The 15333-nt window shown below is 44.3% G+C and overlaps 3 protein-coding genes across 3 annotated transcripts; 2 read left to right on the top strand and 1 right to left on the bottom strand.

The window, feature by feature from the left end:
* Positions 1–963: 963 nt before the first annotated feature.
* Positions 964–1884, top strand: N7495_003741 (putative Phosphoserine phosphatase; the record flags this gene model as incomplete). Its single annotated transcript, XM_057206392.1, has 4 exons — positions 964–1145; positions 1219–1521; positions 1576–1724; positions 1775–1884. The coding sequence occupies 4 exons, from the start codon at positions 964–966 to the stop codon at positions 1882–1884; spliced, it is 744 nt and encodes a 247-aa protein (XP_057064072.1).
* A 2183-nt stretch (positions 1885–4067) lies between these two features.
* Positions 4068–5841, top strand: N7495_003742 (metallophosphoesterase family protein; the record flags this gene model as incomplete). Its single annotated transcript, XM_057206393.1, has 3 exons — positions 4068–4082; positions 4145–5520; positions 5586–5841. The coding sequence occupies 3 exons, from the start codon at positions 4068–4070 to the stop codon at positions 5839–5841; spliced, it is 1647 nt and encodes a 548-aa protein (XP_057064073.1).
* Positions 5842–6570: 729 nt separating this feature from the next.
* On the bottom strand, positions 6571–9551 carry N7495_003743 (uncharacterized protein; the record flags this gene model as incomplete). The annotated part of the gene is made up of 5 exons (XM_057206394.1): positions 6571–6922; positions 6982–7539; positions 7593–8554; positions 8613–9268; positions 9323–9551. The coding sequence occupies 5 exons, from the start codon at positions 9549–9551 to the stop codon at positions 6571–6573; spliced, it is 2757 nt and encodes a 918-aa protein (XP_057064074.1).
* Positions 9552–15333: the final 5782 nt, after the last annotated feature.

The following is a 15333-nucleotide window of genomic DNA, read 5'->3' on the forward strand; positions in this document are numbered from 1 at the left end:
TCAAAATTAATGAATTTAGGGGAGCGAAGCTTCTTCAGATATCTCTTCCGTCTTTCCTCTCTGGTAGAAAACATTGACAGGACTTTGGACTTGATAGAGACCCTTTGGGCGTTCAACCTTCGAAAGTCTTGAATAATTACTCTGACATTTTGAGTCAATGTAGATTATGCAGAATTTACTTTCAAGGTTCCATCTCGTGGGGTAACTACGCCAATAGATTTCAATGTGGTATCCACCAGGGCTGATATGCACCGTGTTCCAGATAGGGCTGGCGGCGCATCAAAATAAGGATGTACTGAGTAGATTAGCATTCGCTTCCCGCAAGCCTAGAAAACAAAAAAATCTCTAATTTGATGACATTCGAGGTTTCTTCATTGTATCTACTCCGCAGTTTCAAGACTGTTAAAAAGTAGTTACGGGGATCCGAATTTATGTGAAAAGAAGCAAAAAAAGCTTGATTCCAAGGTTACAGCTCATTCTCAAGTGCTTACGTCGTTTTCAGTATATCTAGCAGGTGCCAGGTGGCCTATATAAACTCCTACATCAAATTCCAGGGTTCCAAGGGTTTCATCCTGTTTTCTGAATGAAGTCTAGTCAACCTGACGCGGCTACAAAGTACAAAAATTCGCAATATCCGCTTATCCGCGCAAATAGCTCGTATTCTGCCAATATAGATCACTATTTCAAGCGAGAGTATTTTAGAATTCAATTCGTAGAAGGCATTTTAGATCGAAGATCACAGAAACAGACGATAATCACCGAGACAGATATCCTCCGATCGGCACACAAGTAAAGCATCACGCTACTGCGGTAGTGGGGTTGTTGATGGTGGCGTGTTATCGTCTTCGGGGCCCGATTGACCGCCCTCCAAGGCACACCGCCCGCTGAAGCCCAGCCCAAGGTTCAGGGCTTTTTTTACATTGAACCTGTCAGTATCAATCAGTACGAACTTTCCTTGTAAATATGGGGTCTACCGCCGTACTTCCATACATGCAGACGAAGCCCAAAATCATCTTCTTCACTGACTTTGATGGCACAATTACTGTGGACGACAGCAATGATTATATGATCGACAACTATGGATTCGGCCGTGAGCAACGCCTCAAATTGAGTGACCGAATCCTCGATGGAACACTCAGCTTCAGGTAAGCAGGAGAAATTTCAAAACTTGGAACTTCACCAAAGAATCCAAGCTGATCACCCTCGATTCATCTCCAGAGACGCTTTCCGCGAGATGCTTGCAAGCATCAAGACCCCGTACAACGAATGCATCGATATCTTATTGAAAAACATGAAGCTTGACCCGTACTTTGAGGAATTCTACAACTGGGCCGAGGAGAACAATGTGCCTATTGTCATCTTGTCCTCCGGTATGGTACCGATCATCAGTGCCTTGCTTGAGAAGTTTCTCGGCCACAAGCCTCGCAGTCATATTACTATCATTGCCAACGACGTGGTAAGTCGTGATGGCAAGGATATCAACAGCGAAGGTGGCTGGGATATCAAGTTCCGAGATGAGAGGTGAGTTTCTGTGAATCAAATGGATTTTGTCCAAGATCTGACGACCGTTTGTAGCCACTTTGGCCACGACAAGAGTCTCGAGATCAAGCCCTATGCGGCATTGCCAGAAGGGGAACGCCCAACTATGCTCTACGCTGGTGACGGAGTTTCGGATCTGTCAGCTGCTGCAGAGACCGACCTTCTATATGCCAAAGAAGGCAAAGGTAAAATTTCCCAAATTCGACGTTATAACCATAAGCTGACAACGTTACAGATCTCGTGATCTTCTGCCAACGTCAGGGCATCCCTTATAAAACCTTTGAGACTTGGGAGTCTATCCTTGCTGATACCAAGGAGATCTACAAGAACGGGCTTAGCATTTAGATTAGCCCTAGAGATCGGATCGATTATTTTTGGAAAGGGGATATATGTTCTTTGACTAATTATCTAGATGTATAGATAGTGGCAGACTAACCCTGGAGGTACCTCAGATAATGACCGACACGAGCATCATAGACGCCTTTCAAGGTTGTAATCCTATAGGTATTCTACTTTAAGTTCACCAGTGTCTACTAGATGCAGCTATGCAATAATAGCAAGAAAAATTGGGCGACCTTGAGTGCCAAGGACTCTCGGACGTAGATCAGACTAAACTCGTCAAATCAGGGCCTTCAATGAACCCTAGAAAGCAAGTGGAGAAGGCGCAGCAGCGGGGAAGTAAGCGGTCCAGCCCTTTATCACTCTCAAAAATCCATCCATCTTTTAGCCAGAATATAACGAGTCGTTATTGAAGATTGATTAGAAGGATGATGTACAGTCCATAGATATACATAGGTATACGTACTTAGACATCACATTCGACCTCGGTATAGATAGTTAGTGTTCATATTAATGTGTTGGTGTATCTGTGTCATGTGCACACCCGACTCGTTTTTTACGAGTCGGGTGTGCTTCACCGGTTCTGCCAATTTCACCGGTTCTGCCAATTTCACCGGTTCTGCCAATTTAAAATATTATTTTACTCTCTCTCTATTAATTCTGCTTTAAATACAATTCTGCTGCATCTGTTTAAAATATAGTATATCCCTTTCCATCGCCTCCAATATTTGGCCATTTCCCCCTGAATTGGCTCCTGAATCTGCTCCTGAACCTGCTCCTGAACCTGCTCTTGAACCTGCTCCTCGGCCTGTTTTTGAGCTTTTAGAGCTTCTTGGGCCTGTTTTTGTAATTTTTTTTTCTAGTTGTAACTCCTCCTTGGTTTTCCTGATTTTCACAAAGCGTTTTATATGGTGTAGGTTTAATACACCAGTCTGCTGGAGGGGTGGTTGGTTAAGCTGTCGTTTGGTTTTAGAGCGCCGAATTGGTTCTTGCGCAACCCTAATATTCTCAACCGTAATCTTAAGATTTCGATACTCTTCTTGGATCAATTGGGAATGGCGAGTAAGATATTTAAGACCCCTTTAAACCCTTAGTTTGAGGAGGTCTATATCAATATGCTTGATAATCTTCTCTTGGTTCATCTGAAGTCGTACTAAGGTTTTTGGCGGAGTATATTCAATACTAGAGGAAGAGAGTGGTAGAGATGGTGTGCGTTCATCATTGTGTTGACGAAGAGGACCTATAAACCATATTGTTATGGGATCGTGCCTACGTTCACGTCCATTCTACTGAGCTAAAAGACTATAATGATTTCGCTCTCACGAAATCATACTTAGGCTCTACTTGTATAGTGCCACTCTTGATCCTACACTAAACATCATTTGTCAGGTGTTCTTAACCTATGACACCTCACTAGGTTGAAAACCACACTCATCAAAGTTATAGATTAACCGCGAAGGCATACCACGAAGCAGATCATACCAATGACCTATCTTAGCTGGATTTTTAGCCATCATTCGCTTAGAATCCTTGACTTTCTGCTTCTAAGGACCTAGTTTTAGACCTTTAGGAAGACGCTTAGTAAAGCGATATACCCAATTTGGCCCAACAGTTCTAGTATCCTTAGTATCTTCAGAACTAGAATCTTGAAGTAGGCGATTTGCCCACATCTCAACCTGTTTTGGTGTTGGTGGCATACGCCAATCAGTTAGCTGGGTAATTCAGCGTACTAAAATCTCCTCCTGGATATCGGTAAAAACCTTATTGACTGGTTTTTGTTGAGTTTTCGCGGTCGCATTGGTTTTAACGCGGTTATGGAGAGTACGTCGATTGACACCAAATTCGCGCGCAATCTTAGAGATATTTGGGTTTTTTTCGCGTTTGGCGCATCAAAGGCCTTAGAGAGATGGGCCTTAGTCGATTCAAAGGTTTTAGGCATGGTGGGTGGGAGATATTGGGTAAAATAGAATGGAATGTGGAATTGGAAGAACCGGTGAAAAAAAAAAAAATTGGCAGAACCGGTGAAGCACACCCGACTCGTAAAAAACGAGTCGGGTGTGCACATGACACAGATATACTGACCGCCTTGCACGTGACCACATTTGATGCCTACTAAACATTATCTTTGGTTGCACCCTAGTTGGAGCAGCCAGCCATGCCAGTTACTTGGAGCGCCAGCTCTTCTAAGCATGGCTCGCCTCATTGTACGAAAATCTCTTATATTCTCCTAGACAGGCCTGGATACTGACATGAATCAATAAAATAGGTTCGAACGGGCGTACAGCTCGGGTTATTAACAACATTTATACTTATTGTTATCTTGTTCCTCGATAATCGATTCCGCGTCCTCCCTACATCCATTCATGGCCATCTTCCTATGCACTACTCTGGATACGTGATCACAGATGTGACCGTAGTCCAATGCTCATCCATCAACCCCTTTTCGAGCTGCAAACTTGACGCAGATGCCTGGCATCGCATCGGGAAAGATCTTTACTTGCGAACGGGATGGACCTCGACTGCCTATGTACAATTCCAACGAAAGAAAGAAGAGGAGCTGGGTCCAGATGACAAGGTGGTCATGGACTTGAAGCTCAGCCGACTCACGCCGCCGTCCGAATACAGTGGTAAAGGGGAAATCCAGGAATGGGAATCTCGACCGGGGGGCATTTGGCTGAAACGAACAGCTAAACGCCATGCAAGTGATTCTGAAAGCGCGGTGACATATGTCGACGTGCTTTTCGGCGCCGATGCCGTTGATCCTCGGCCAAACTGGGAGATCAAGGATACCCCTTTGTTGCTGAATGCCTGGACAGAAAAATTGGAGACCCGTCTTAGCATTCGGCGAGGAAACCCGACGAAGATAAAAAAGTCCACTCCCAGAATCAACGAGAATGGCAAGTTCAAAGTGATGCAGTTGGCCGATATCCATTTGAGCACTGGTCTAGGTGCCTGTCGTGACCCTGTCCCCGCCGAGACCACTCCTGGACAGAAATGTGACGCCGACCCCCGTACTCTGGAGTTCATCGAGCGACTCTTGGATGAAGAAAAGCCAGACATGGTCGTATTCTCTGGCGACCAGGTGAACGGAGAAACTGCTCCTGACGCCCAGAGTGCCCTCTTCAAGTCCGTGAAATTCCTCGTCGACCGTAAGATTCCATACGCAGCCATTTTTGGTAACCACGACGACGAGGGTGACTTGAGTCGAGAACAACTCATGGGAATTTACGAAGACCTACCATATTCTCTCTCAGCGCCCGGACCCGAAGATATTGACGGTGTCGGAAACTACATTGTTGAAGTGCTTGATCGTGGCAAGAGTACCCACTCTGCCCTCACCTTTTACCTCCTCGACACACACTCCTACTCCCCTGATGAACGTCAATTCCGCGGCTATGATTGGATCAAACCAAGTCAAACTCGTTGGTTTAAAAATACCGCTCAAAGCCTGCGGAGAAAGCATCAGGAATACTCTCACATTCATATGAACATGGCTTTCATCCATATCCCATTACCGGAATACCGCACCAATGGAAAATACGTCAAGGGATCCTGGAAAGAGGCCCCCACTGCACCTGGATTCAATTCTGGGTTCAAATCTGCCCTTGAGGAAGAAGGCATCCTCTTTGTCAGCTGCGGGCAGTAAGTAAATCATCTGACCAGTTCCGTGATTAAGGAAGTTGAGGCAAATGCTGACTTATCTATAGTGACCATGTCAACGACTATTGCATGCTAGAGCAAGATGCAAACGAGAAACCCTCTCTCTGGATGTGCTACGGTGGTGGCGCCGGCCTGGGTGGTTATGGCGGCTATGACGGCTACGTCCGCCGCATTCGTTTCTTCGATTTTGATATTGGCCCTGGCCGTGTTACCACCTATAAACGTCTGGAGTGGGGTGAAACAGAAGCCAAAATCGATGAGATGATGATTGTAGACGGTGGTGCTGTCAAAGGCCCCGAATGAAGCGTCTTAAAGATGCTCCCCTTTACTCCCGCGGTTTTCAATTGATTTTTTGCCAAAAAAAAAAACTGACTTTGTCCTCTTTCCGACGCTGTCATTTTCATCTTCAAATTTGTACATATAATCCTTGCCTGCAAAAGGTCGGCGTCCATAGGGTATTTGTTTATTGAATATCTCTCTAGTTAGTGTCTCCACTGCCCGCTGTAGGCCAATCATCTTGAGTTTTCCACAATACAAAAATCCCATTCTTTCCCCCTTCATTTTCCAATCATTTCCAGTGCATTAAACGAATCATGGTTCTAATTTCGTGAAGTTGTTCGGAAATTGGATAGTCTGAGCGTGGATATAAGACCGATACTCTTTCGGGTTAAACCCGTTAAAGTGGGGGAGGATGAAGAAGACCTGAATGATAAGACTCAGATTGAGTGTGGCACGTTGAAGGTGTCGAGCGATATAACAGGGAGGTAGATGATTCATGAATCACGGCGGCTCGCATTCTATATGAGATTATAACCATTTTATAATATTATTGATACAAAAGAAGATTTCTGCCATTATAATTCATGTTTTCAAATCAATATGTTAATTTTACACGAAGCAAAGTCAATCGTGGGGCTTTAGAAATAGAAGATCAAGCTGGATGTTCGGAATGGCCATAATAGAGCCCTGGAGGCATCTAGGAACATTAGAGAGAATTGGCCAAACTTTGGTCCGTCGAATGAATCGTTACTTTCAAGACACTGGCACGGTGCTTTTCTTGTCCGAAGTCAACCTAACGGTAACGCAAGCCTTTATATCACCGTTTTTGTTGTTCTTCGTTGACTTAGATCCAGGCACCTTGTAATACTGTCGGTCAATTGTGTAACGTGTTTGCAGACCTGCGTTTCTCTCATTCGGACTTTCTCGATCGTGTGCAATTCCGTTGCTGTCCACAATGTAGGGAGTTGCAAACAGTCGGAGTCCATCCTTCTCCTTGCAGACCGTGGGAAACCAGAATTCTTTCGAGTTGTCATCGGCAGAGTCGGGATGATGGAATGACACGCCATATGTTTCGATGCCGTCAAATTTCATCACTGAGAACGTTCTGTGGCTGGAAGTTAGCACCGATTCAATTAATAACCGCTGGGAGATTACAGGACTTACGCAGCTTTGGCACCTTTTGGCATATTCTCAGCTGCAGAGGTGCCCAAATCTACCATTTTGTAATTAAAAAGAAGATACTTGATATAAACGGGCTTCTTTCTCTTGTCGAGTACCGCGTCATGTCTCTGGTAGTGTCTTTTCCAGCGTTCCTGCTTCTGTTCATTACGATCCAGGTATGCAGCGTTGAACCAGATGAGACGTCCGAAAACGTCGTAGCTGAAGATATTCTTATCCACTTCAAGGCCACCCCAGGGTGCACTGATATCGTACTGAGCTGAGTTGTTCGCCATATAGATTCGGCCATCCTTTCCGGCAACCAAAGTCGCTGTTTGACCGGCATCTTGAATCAAGCGGAAGCCATTTGTCTTTGGCAGCTGTTTCAGCTTCTGCTTATCATCTTGGCTTTTTGTCAATTGTTCGTCTTTATAGATGATCGGCTCAGGCTTTTTCAAAGCGATGGTTTTGTTAGAAGCAAGGTTCCCCTCTCCACCAAATTTGCCTGCAACTTGATTGAAGAAATTAGTCGGCTCTACCTGCTTTGAGTCCCAACCTTTAGTTCTATAAAGGTCGTTAGCTTATTTCCTCACTATAATATGATCAGGGCTACTTACGAGAGACAGCCGAGACCTGTTTCATAGAACGTGAATCCCAGTTCCTTGAATTCGTATTCCCATATACCAAGCGCAGAGGTATAAATCCGGTTTTTGGCCCCAACCCGAAGCTCTACTCCATTATTACAGGCATGCCCTTCCCCAGAGGATAGACCTGCAGTAAAGTAGATAGAAGGTGCTGTATACACACCAACAGATTTCTTCCATGTGCCACCGAGAATATCTAGGGCGACTTCAACCCCAACTGGCAGTGCGAGATCCGCGGTAGCAACAGCATTCCCCTTCTTGAGCTTGAAGATCGGCTCAAGGCTTGGTTTAAATCCAGATGCCTCGTTTTTATCAGGGTGCATAGCATCTAAGATGACCCTCCCTGGAGCGATTGAAAATCTAGCTCCAGCACGTAGCTCCACATGCGCATCAACATAGATACTGGCGGCGGCATTTACAACTGCCTGGGGTCCGATTGTGATGATCTTCGGAATCTTGATGGCGTAAAATGGAAGAGCGAATAGCTCCTTTTCAATTGTCGTTTTGACACCTTTTGAACTGCTGTCCTTGATTGCCTTCGCATCAACGGTTATGCCATATATCGCATCAAATATGAAAGCTTCATGGTTTATGAAAGAAACCTCTGCTTTATAGATACCCTTAGTGATGCTGAAAGCAAGCTCTCCACCAAAGCTGAAGTTCGCCTTAGCTCCACAACTTTCGCATTCCATAACCACGGCTGCGCCCTGTTTAGAAAGAACAAGGTTGCTATCACCAAGAGAACTTGCTACATCTGTCCCGAGTTTCGAGCCACCTGTCCTCTGATCAAAGGCGATATCTGCATGGTAACCTTGCTCAAATGGGAAGCCAAATGGAACCATTAATAACTTGACAGTAATCACCGCAACTGCGATTATAACCTTGACAGCTAGCTCAATGAGTTCGCGAGTCCTTTCGATCAGACTCACAACTGCCTTCAATAGTCTCTTGTTAGTAGAGTACTAAGTAGATAATTCTAGTCTGAAGACTCACCCTAATAATAGCATTAATTCCGTCCACGATCCAAGAGAACAAGCCTCGCTTAACGAACTCATCATATTCTTCGTCGGAGAGAAAGTCAAGGCCTGCCTCATATGTATCTGGCACATCCGTGTTGATTTCTTCAGTGCCAAAGAAGTCTTTGACTGCCACTGCATTCTTGGTAAGATCATCCATTCCTACGGTGCCATTACCGAAAAAGTCCGAGGCTATCAGATCCTGCATCTGTAGTTGCGGGTCTGCTTTTTCAACTTTGACGTGCCCCAATACAGGTTCACGCTTCGCCAGATTCGGATGCTCATAAGTTCCCCAGTTCAGGTGCCCCTCCTGGATCTCTCCTTGCTCATCCGTGAGCTCAGCGAGGACATTCACGCAGTTGCCTTTAAATACGGGCTCGGATGCGATAAAAAATGAGCGGTACTCTCCTGTGAGGTGACCACATCCAACATGATAGGTAATGAGATTGAATGATCCGTTTTCATATTTTTTCCATTCCCGTTCAATAGTTGGGTATGCATCAGGTGCAAAGCAAACTTCAATGTGGTCGTTGTCACAAGTGATATCTTGGATATGGCTCGAGTGGTCCAAAACAACCGTAGGTCGCGAGAAGGTTGCTCGCAATTGACCGTGTTTTGCGCCATGCAGGGCCGCTAGAGAATGAGTTAGGTCATACAGTAAAAATTAGAACTATCTAGGGCACTCACGACGATGTCCTTCCTGGCTATAGTAAAGCTCTTTTGAATCTTCGGGGATCAGATGAGTGTAGTCGTGAGGGTTATGATCGGGATGAAGAGCAGGGTACATGTTGATTTCATCATGTGCGAATGAGGGTGGAACCTGTAGAAGGCCATGACGTGCTGAGTGAAGACCACTGAAGGCAGAAACCGCACTGCCAAAACAGGCCAGAGAGGCAAGAGGTTGAAACAACCTCATGATTGATTTTGAAACTCTCAAGTGGGCAGTAGGAGACGGACTTTGACTTCATTTATATAAGAATTCTCTATGCCACAAAAGAAAATCTCAATCCACCAATCAGTAGAATATGACATGCTTCCTTGTGCAGGGGCGTCATCAATTGCATGGTGACAATTTAAAATACTTAGGTGAAGATCGTCAGCTGCTCCACCTAGGCACGCGTTGATCGAAGCTATCTAGGAATCTAGGTACGAAGAATGCAGATACACGACATATGGCACATAGAATACCTAGGTACATGAACATTGGTGGGTTATGCATGGTTTGGTCTGGAGGGTATTAAGCCTTGGAAGGATCGAATCTCCAAAATCTATAAGGTGGATTATTAATGAACATCCAACCTTAAAACCACTCCTATCTAGGTAAATACTAGAATGATGTCAGGGAGCATTCAACCTTGGAAATCTATTTCCATGGCTCGGAATTACCTCTCCGTCGGCCCTATAAAGGGATAAGTCAACTGTGGAAAGTTTTTCAAGGCTGGAATGCTGAGAGTATGATTTTTGATTCCACTCAGTGATCTATCAGGTCTGTTTTTCTCCCGTACTCTACCTATGTACTGAAGTGGTGTTCAGCCTTGGAGACAGCCTTGGAGACCGCCCTGTAATTTTACACGTACATCAATCAAGTACATGTGGAAATTGATCGACCAGGCGAAGCGGAAGTCCTAGTACCAGGACATAAATCATGCAAGGGACATTTCCCCTTATTCAAACATCGACGAATCCGAATCTATGAGTAGTATTACTGACTCAGTTGTCATCACCATCCGTGGATGCTCCAATGCCTCCAAATACCTAGCCAACTACTGGTGCACATGTGCTCATGTTCAGACTCGGAGGATGCGACAGATCAATTACATAGTTTGATTCATGCCAGTAATCAACGATATATTGATAGAATACTCTGTACTGTCGAGACTTATCATCGATCAATTCCAAAGGAGACTGACAAAAGAAAAGTAACAAAAGCAAACATCCTGACTATATGATTCTTTAGATGATAACCTTCCCCTAATGGATGTGATCCTTTGGAGCGAACATGCTACGGTTGAAGCTAATGAATCCTCGTTGTTATCCCTATTACACGCCAACCTATCGGTTTTAGGTGGTGGGATTAAAATAGAGCTCGGCACGAATATGCGAATATTCGCGAATAAAACAAGTGCGAATACGAATACAACCCCTTTATTCGCGAATATTCGCACCTTTATACACTATTCCTAATTAGGATTAGAAGTTGTCAGCTGATTATTCTCAGATATATATTTCTTAATATAGTTATATATTCAGATACTAAGGTTCACAACTAAGAAATATTCAATTTCTAGCATTCAAGTAGTTTCTCACTATTCTTAAATATATAAGACTTAGACTGATCATCAGATTCATGATACTTGACTTGATAGACATTGCGAAGGAGCACAATCTTTCGCATAGTCTCTCCTGCCATAGAGTGTCGGCGAACACCAAGTAGGTCTCTGATACTACTAAATAGTCTCTCTACTGATACTTCTGCTGCTGGAATAGCTAGATAGTCTCTTGCAGCTGCTGCCATTCTTGGGTATTCACCTTTATGGGCATTCCACCATAAAAATAGCCAATCCTTTTGACTAGTCATGGTAGGATCAATCTGGATAGGTGCTTCATCAAAATACCGATGAAAATTTAGGTTAAGGAACTTGTAGTTTTTTTAAAACACGAGCCTCAAGACCTAGTAGGTGTGAAGGGCTAAAGCTAATCTTAGATTCAGAACTAGCTAGGCACATGCTGTTTACAAAATCCTTGAAGAACGTAAACAATTCGGGATGGAATCGTGGTTGGTGGGTCACGTGGTACAACCACGTGATAGTTCACCAGGATTCAACCTGTTACAGTAAGAGAAAAAATACTATCATAGGATAAAAATATACTCAACTAACTAGTACAAATGTATACTAGTATAACTGGGCGGTGGCAGAAAACTGCGAATATTCGCGAATATTCGCATCAACTGTAAGTGCGAATACGAATAATGGCTAGTGGTCGCGACTGCGAATACGAATAACCTGAAATGAGTGCGAATATTATTCGTGCCGAGCTCTAGATTAAAATAGGGGTGGTGGCGAGCTAGAAACTAATTATGCTAACTGTAGAATTGTAATTCCATACATGCTTCAATCTCATCTTCATCACAGCGGAATGGCGCGGTTGTAGGAAAACTGTGGTCCTTCCGCCTCGACCTTTCCTAAGTAGGTATAGTGTATAATTATTTACTTCCTCACGGCTCCATCATGGAGGTTTGGATTCTGTTTTTATTTGATAAAGTACTTCGTGTAACGATAAATGGAAGAGTTGAGAGCGAATTAATTCTACATTGCTTAATCAAATTCACGGAAGACTAGGGACTTGCTCACTACGGCAGCGTCTGTAGATTTTCTATGTTAATGTTTCGCTGAGCATAGATTCGGGATTGATCATAATCAAGTATCAGCACATCAGTTTTGCTTCTAGCCGGAAATCGTTTCAAACCGGCCCCGAAAAGTCCGGAGTACTTGATGCTGAAGGTCTGTTGGTGTTTAGGCTTGGGGAAAATGTCCTGAACATGAAGATATTTGCCACATGCGACATCAAGTAGAGTTCGATTCATGGGACATACCTCCGACTGGATTTGTACGGAATGACGCCGCAACGATCTAAGACCCATTTCTCAACAGTGGACGACATGCGACGCCGTTTTGATGCAAGTTTCACACAAGGAAAACAATATTGAATGCACCTGTGCTACTGCGAAGAGAGGTCCCAGACGCCGAGACACATCCTCATGCAGTGCCCATTATATGCAGATCTGAGGAGTCAGGGCGGATTTTGGCTAAGATCCGGACACATACTTGATAAAATCATGTTTTACGACTCCGTGGTTTCTCGCTCGCAAGCCCCCCGCTACGTGGCCAAATCCATGATCCAACCCGGTCTTCTGGGGTGGTTTAGGAAAATAAACGCTTAGTCTGAATCCGAAAAATCGGACGAATACCCAGGCTAGGAAGACTACAGCTGTAACATGCCAACGGGCAAGGGCGCAGCGTGGTGAAGACGCCGGGTATGCGGAACAACGAAGTACACAGTTTACTGCGAGGCAGACGGGCACGTCTCATCACCACCGGATAATACAAGGAAGCCCGAGACTGAGGATGCGACGGAGAGAACAGGAATTAAAGGAAAGCGGGAAAGTGGGAGTTTGGTTTTGCTATTGGGTTTCTGGGATCATTGGACTCCTCGCTAGTGGTAACTTGGTCGTCGTTGTAGAACTTGGTCGTCGTTGTAGAACTTGGTCGTCGTTGTAGAAATTAGTCGTCGTTGTAGAACTGGAGCGTATCGATAGCTTTTCACATCTTCTTGCGGGCAGCAGTACTGAGTTTAGAAGATCGGGCAAGATACTGAATCATTCGATGCCTCTACATAAAAGCGGTCACATCGAGGTGACACGTTCTCGCTCCTTCGTCAACTGCTTGTTCATATTTCCTGCTTCTTCAATCCTCAAAATGAATTCACTTTCGCCAACCATGTCCCCCACCACAAAATGGTACAAACCCGGGATTTCAATGGAACAGTTATCACCACGAACGGCCCATTGGTGTTGCTGTTTGAGGAACTCTTCCTACGAGCGTCTTTTTGCTCTCTTTTCCTGATATTTGGTTTTTAGTCTATTGGTACCTCATAGTCCTATCAAATCGAGACCGACTTACTATTTCTTTTACTAAGATAGATCATAGCTAAAGGCCTCAACTACCTTCTCAAGATCTCGCAATAGGGCTCTCTGATCTCCTAAACAATACCGAGGTATATTGTTTTGAAATGTCAGAACGTCAGGAATCTCTTTACTTGCAGTCGCTTCCACGGTTATCAGGATTGGAAATAATGGAATAATATAATTTTGTTGTATAACTCATAAAGCGAAAAAAAGAAGGCATAAAAAGGGAAAAAACTATATCGCTGGGTATAGACCTTTTGTTGCAAAAATATTCCCGGCGATGATTCCGCGACATCAAACACAAGGTGATCAGTGGCCAGTCGGCCCGGAAACTGTGCTAAATTTGCACCCCAAAGTCCTTGAATGTCATAGTGAAATGTTGGGTCATAGGGGGGTCGGGTGCAGGAAAAACGATTTGAACGGGTTGTTCCATTGTTGGTATACCGGCCCTATCCAGAATCCATTTTTCAATTCGACACGCGACACCCGAAGCCCTAAAATTCCGGACCACCAGGAATACCACTCGGACATTTCCATTACCGCCAACGAGAAGCACATTTGCATCATTTTGCAGCTCGGGTTATGATTCACTCCATCCAGACTCAATTGTCATGGTCGGCATGTATTCTGACTGGCCACTCCAATTACGAATAGCTCCGGTAAGATCAATAGCAATGAAATATCCGTCCGGTTATTTACAGGCACCCTGATACGGACCCTGTGTGAATTTGATATCTATAATTTATCAGTAGAGTCCCGTTTAACGTGCCTGAATAAACATACCGGTGCCAACGTTAAAGAAGATACAGTCGCTCTCACTTGGAATCAAGCTTCCATGGCGATCCCACCCCCGCAAAGTTTGAAAACACCACGCTGTAAGTGAGTCATGGCCTGGATTGAGCATCTTGAGCTGTTGAGCCCTACGTACTGGATCCCAGGTAATACTAATTGAATATATTCGGCTGATAACTATAGCTTTCAGAGGCTCTTAACTTACCGAGCCTTGAAGCTCTGGCGGTCGAGAAAGAAAAACGCGGGGGATCCCCAAATAGGGTTAACGTCGTTGAAGAAGAAAATAGAAGTTCCTTTACTCTTTTTGACTGTGGTGCTCAAGAATTCCAGGAAATCACTTTTGTTTTCAAACACTGGACAAGAGATCTTCTTTTGAAAATCGGGAGGCTCTGATGGGGCTTTGAATGGCACCTTTCAAGATGATCGGCGTAGTTGAGGATGATTCGCAAAAGTGGAGGGGAACATGGTTGGTGAAGATGAATCCATTTTGAGGGACGAGTGAGAAGGAAATATGAGCAAGGAGGAGCTGAGGAAAAAATGGTCACCTCGACGTGACCATTTTTAGGTCTATATATGACGTAACTTTACAAATGAGGATGACATTTGTCCTTCAGTTAATCTCGAACTATACCGCGATCAAATTTCTAGAGTCTAACCTCTGCAAAGATTATCAAACCCTAACGGAAATCCTAGAATTTTCATAGATGTGAGAACCGGGTGAGTCTCTGTTTAGGGTAAGTGGGGATAAAGCATGTATGAAGTTCCCGTAGAAGTGCATACCATAAGCTATTCTACTGGATAATTATAGGAATACGCATTTCCAATTTTCCATCTATACCCTGTTATTGAAGCATCTTGCAGCGCATATCCCGTATTATTTCTCCAATATTCGCTCCCTCATATAGGGGCCGTTAGACAAATCTCACATACCCCAGCTAGCTGCCTTATGTAACGGAGATGCACGAGGAGATGCAGTTGATTGACGATGTGAATACTCTAGCTATCCAGATATCAGACATCTGGATGCATCTTTCTACCTGTCAGTTTACAGGGATCTCGATGCACTATTACTACTACGTTGATTCGTGGTGTAAGTGTGCGGTAAGATATGTCTTCTAAATTCCCGCGATGGAATCGGACATACTTCGATTCCCCAATAGCTCCATCGGCCTGCTTATTCATCTTTTCCAATAGTTCCAACACCACCGATCTTCTTTAT

This window comes from Penicillium taxi (genome assembly GCF_028828555.1).
Source record: "Penicillium taxi strain IBT 34144 chromosome Unknown utg000003l_segment0_segment0, whole genome shotgun sequence".
NCBI lineage: Eukaryota > Fungi > Ascomycota > Eurotiomycetes > Eurotiales > Aspergillaceae > Penicillium > Penicillium taxi.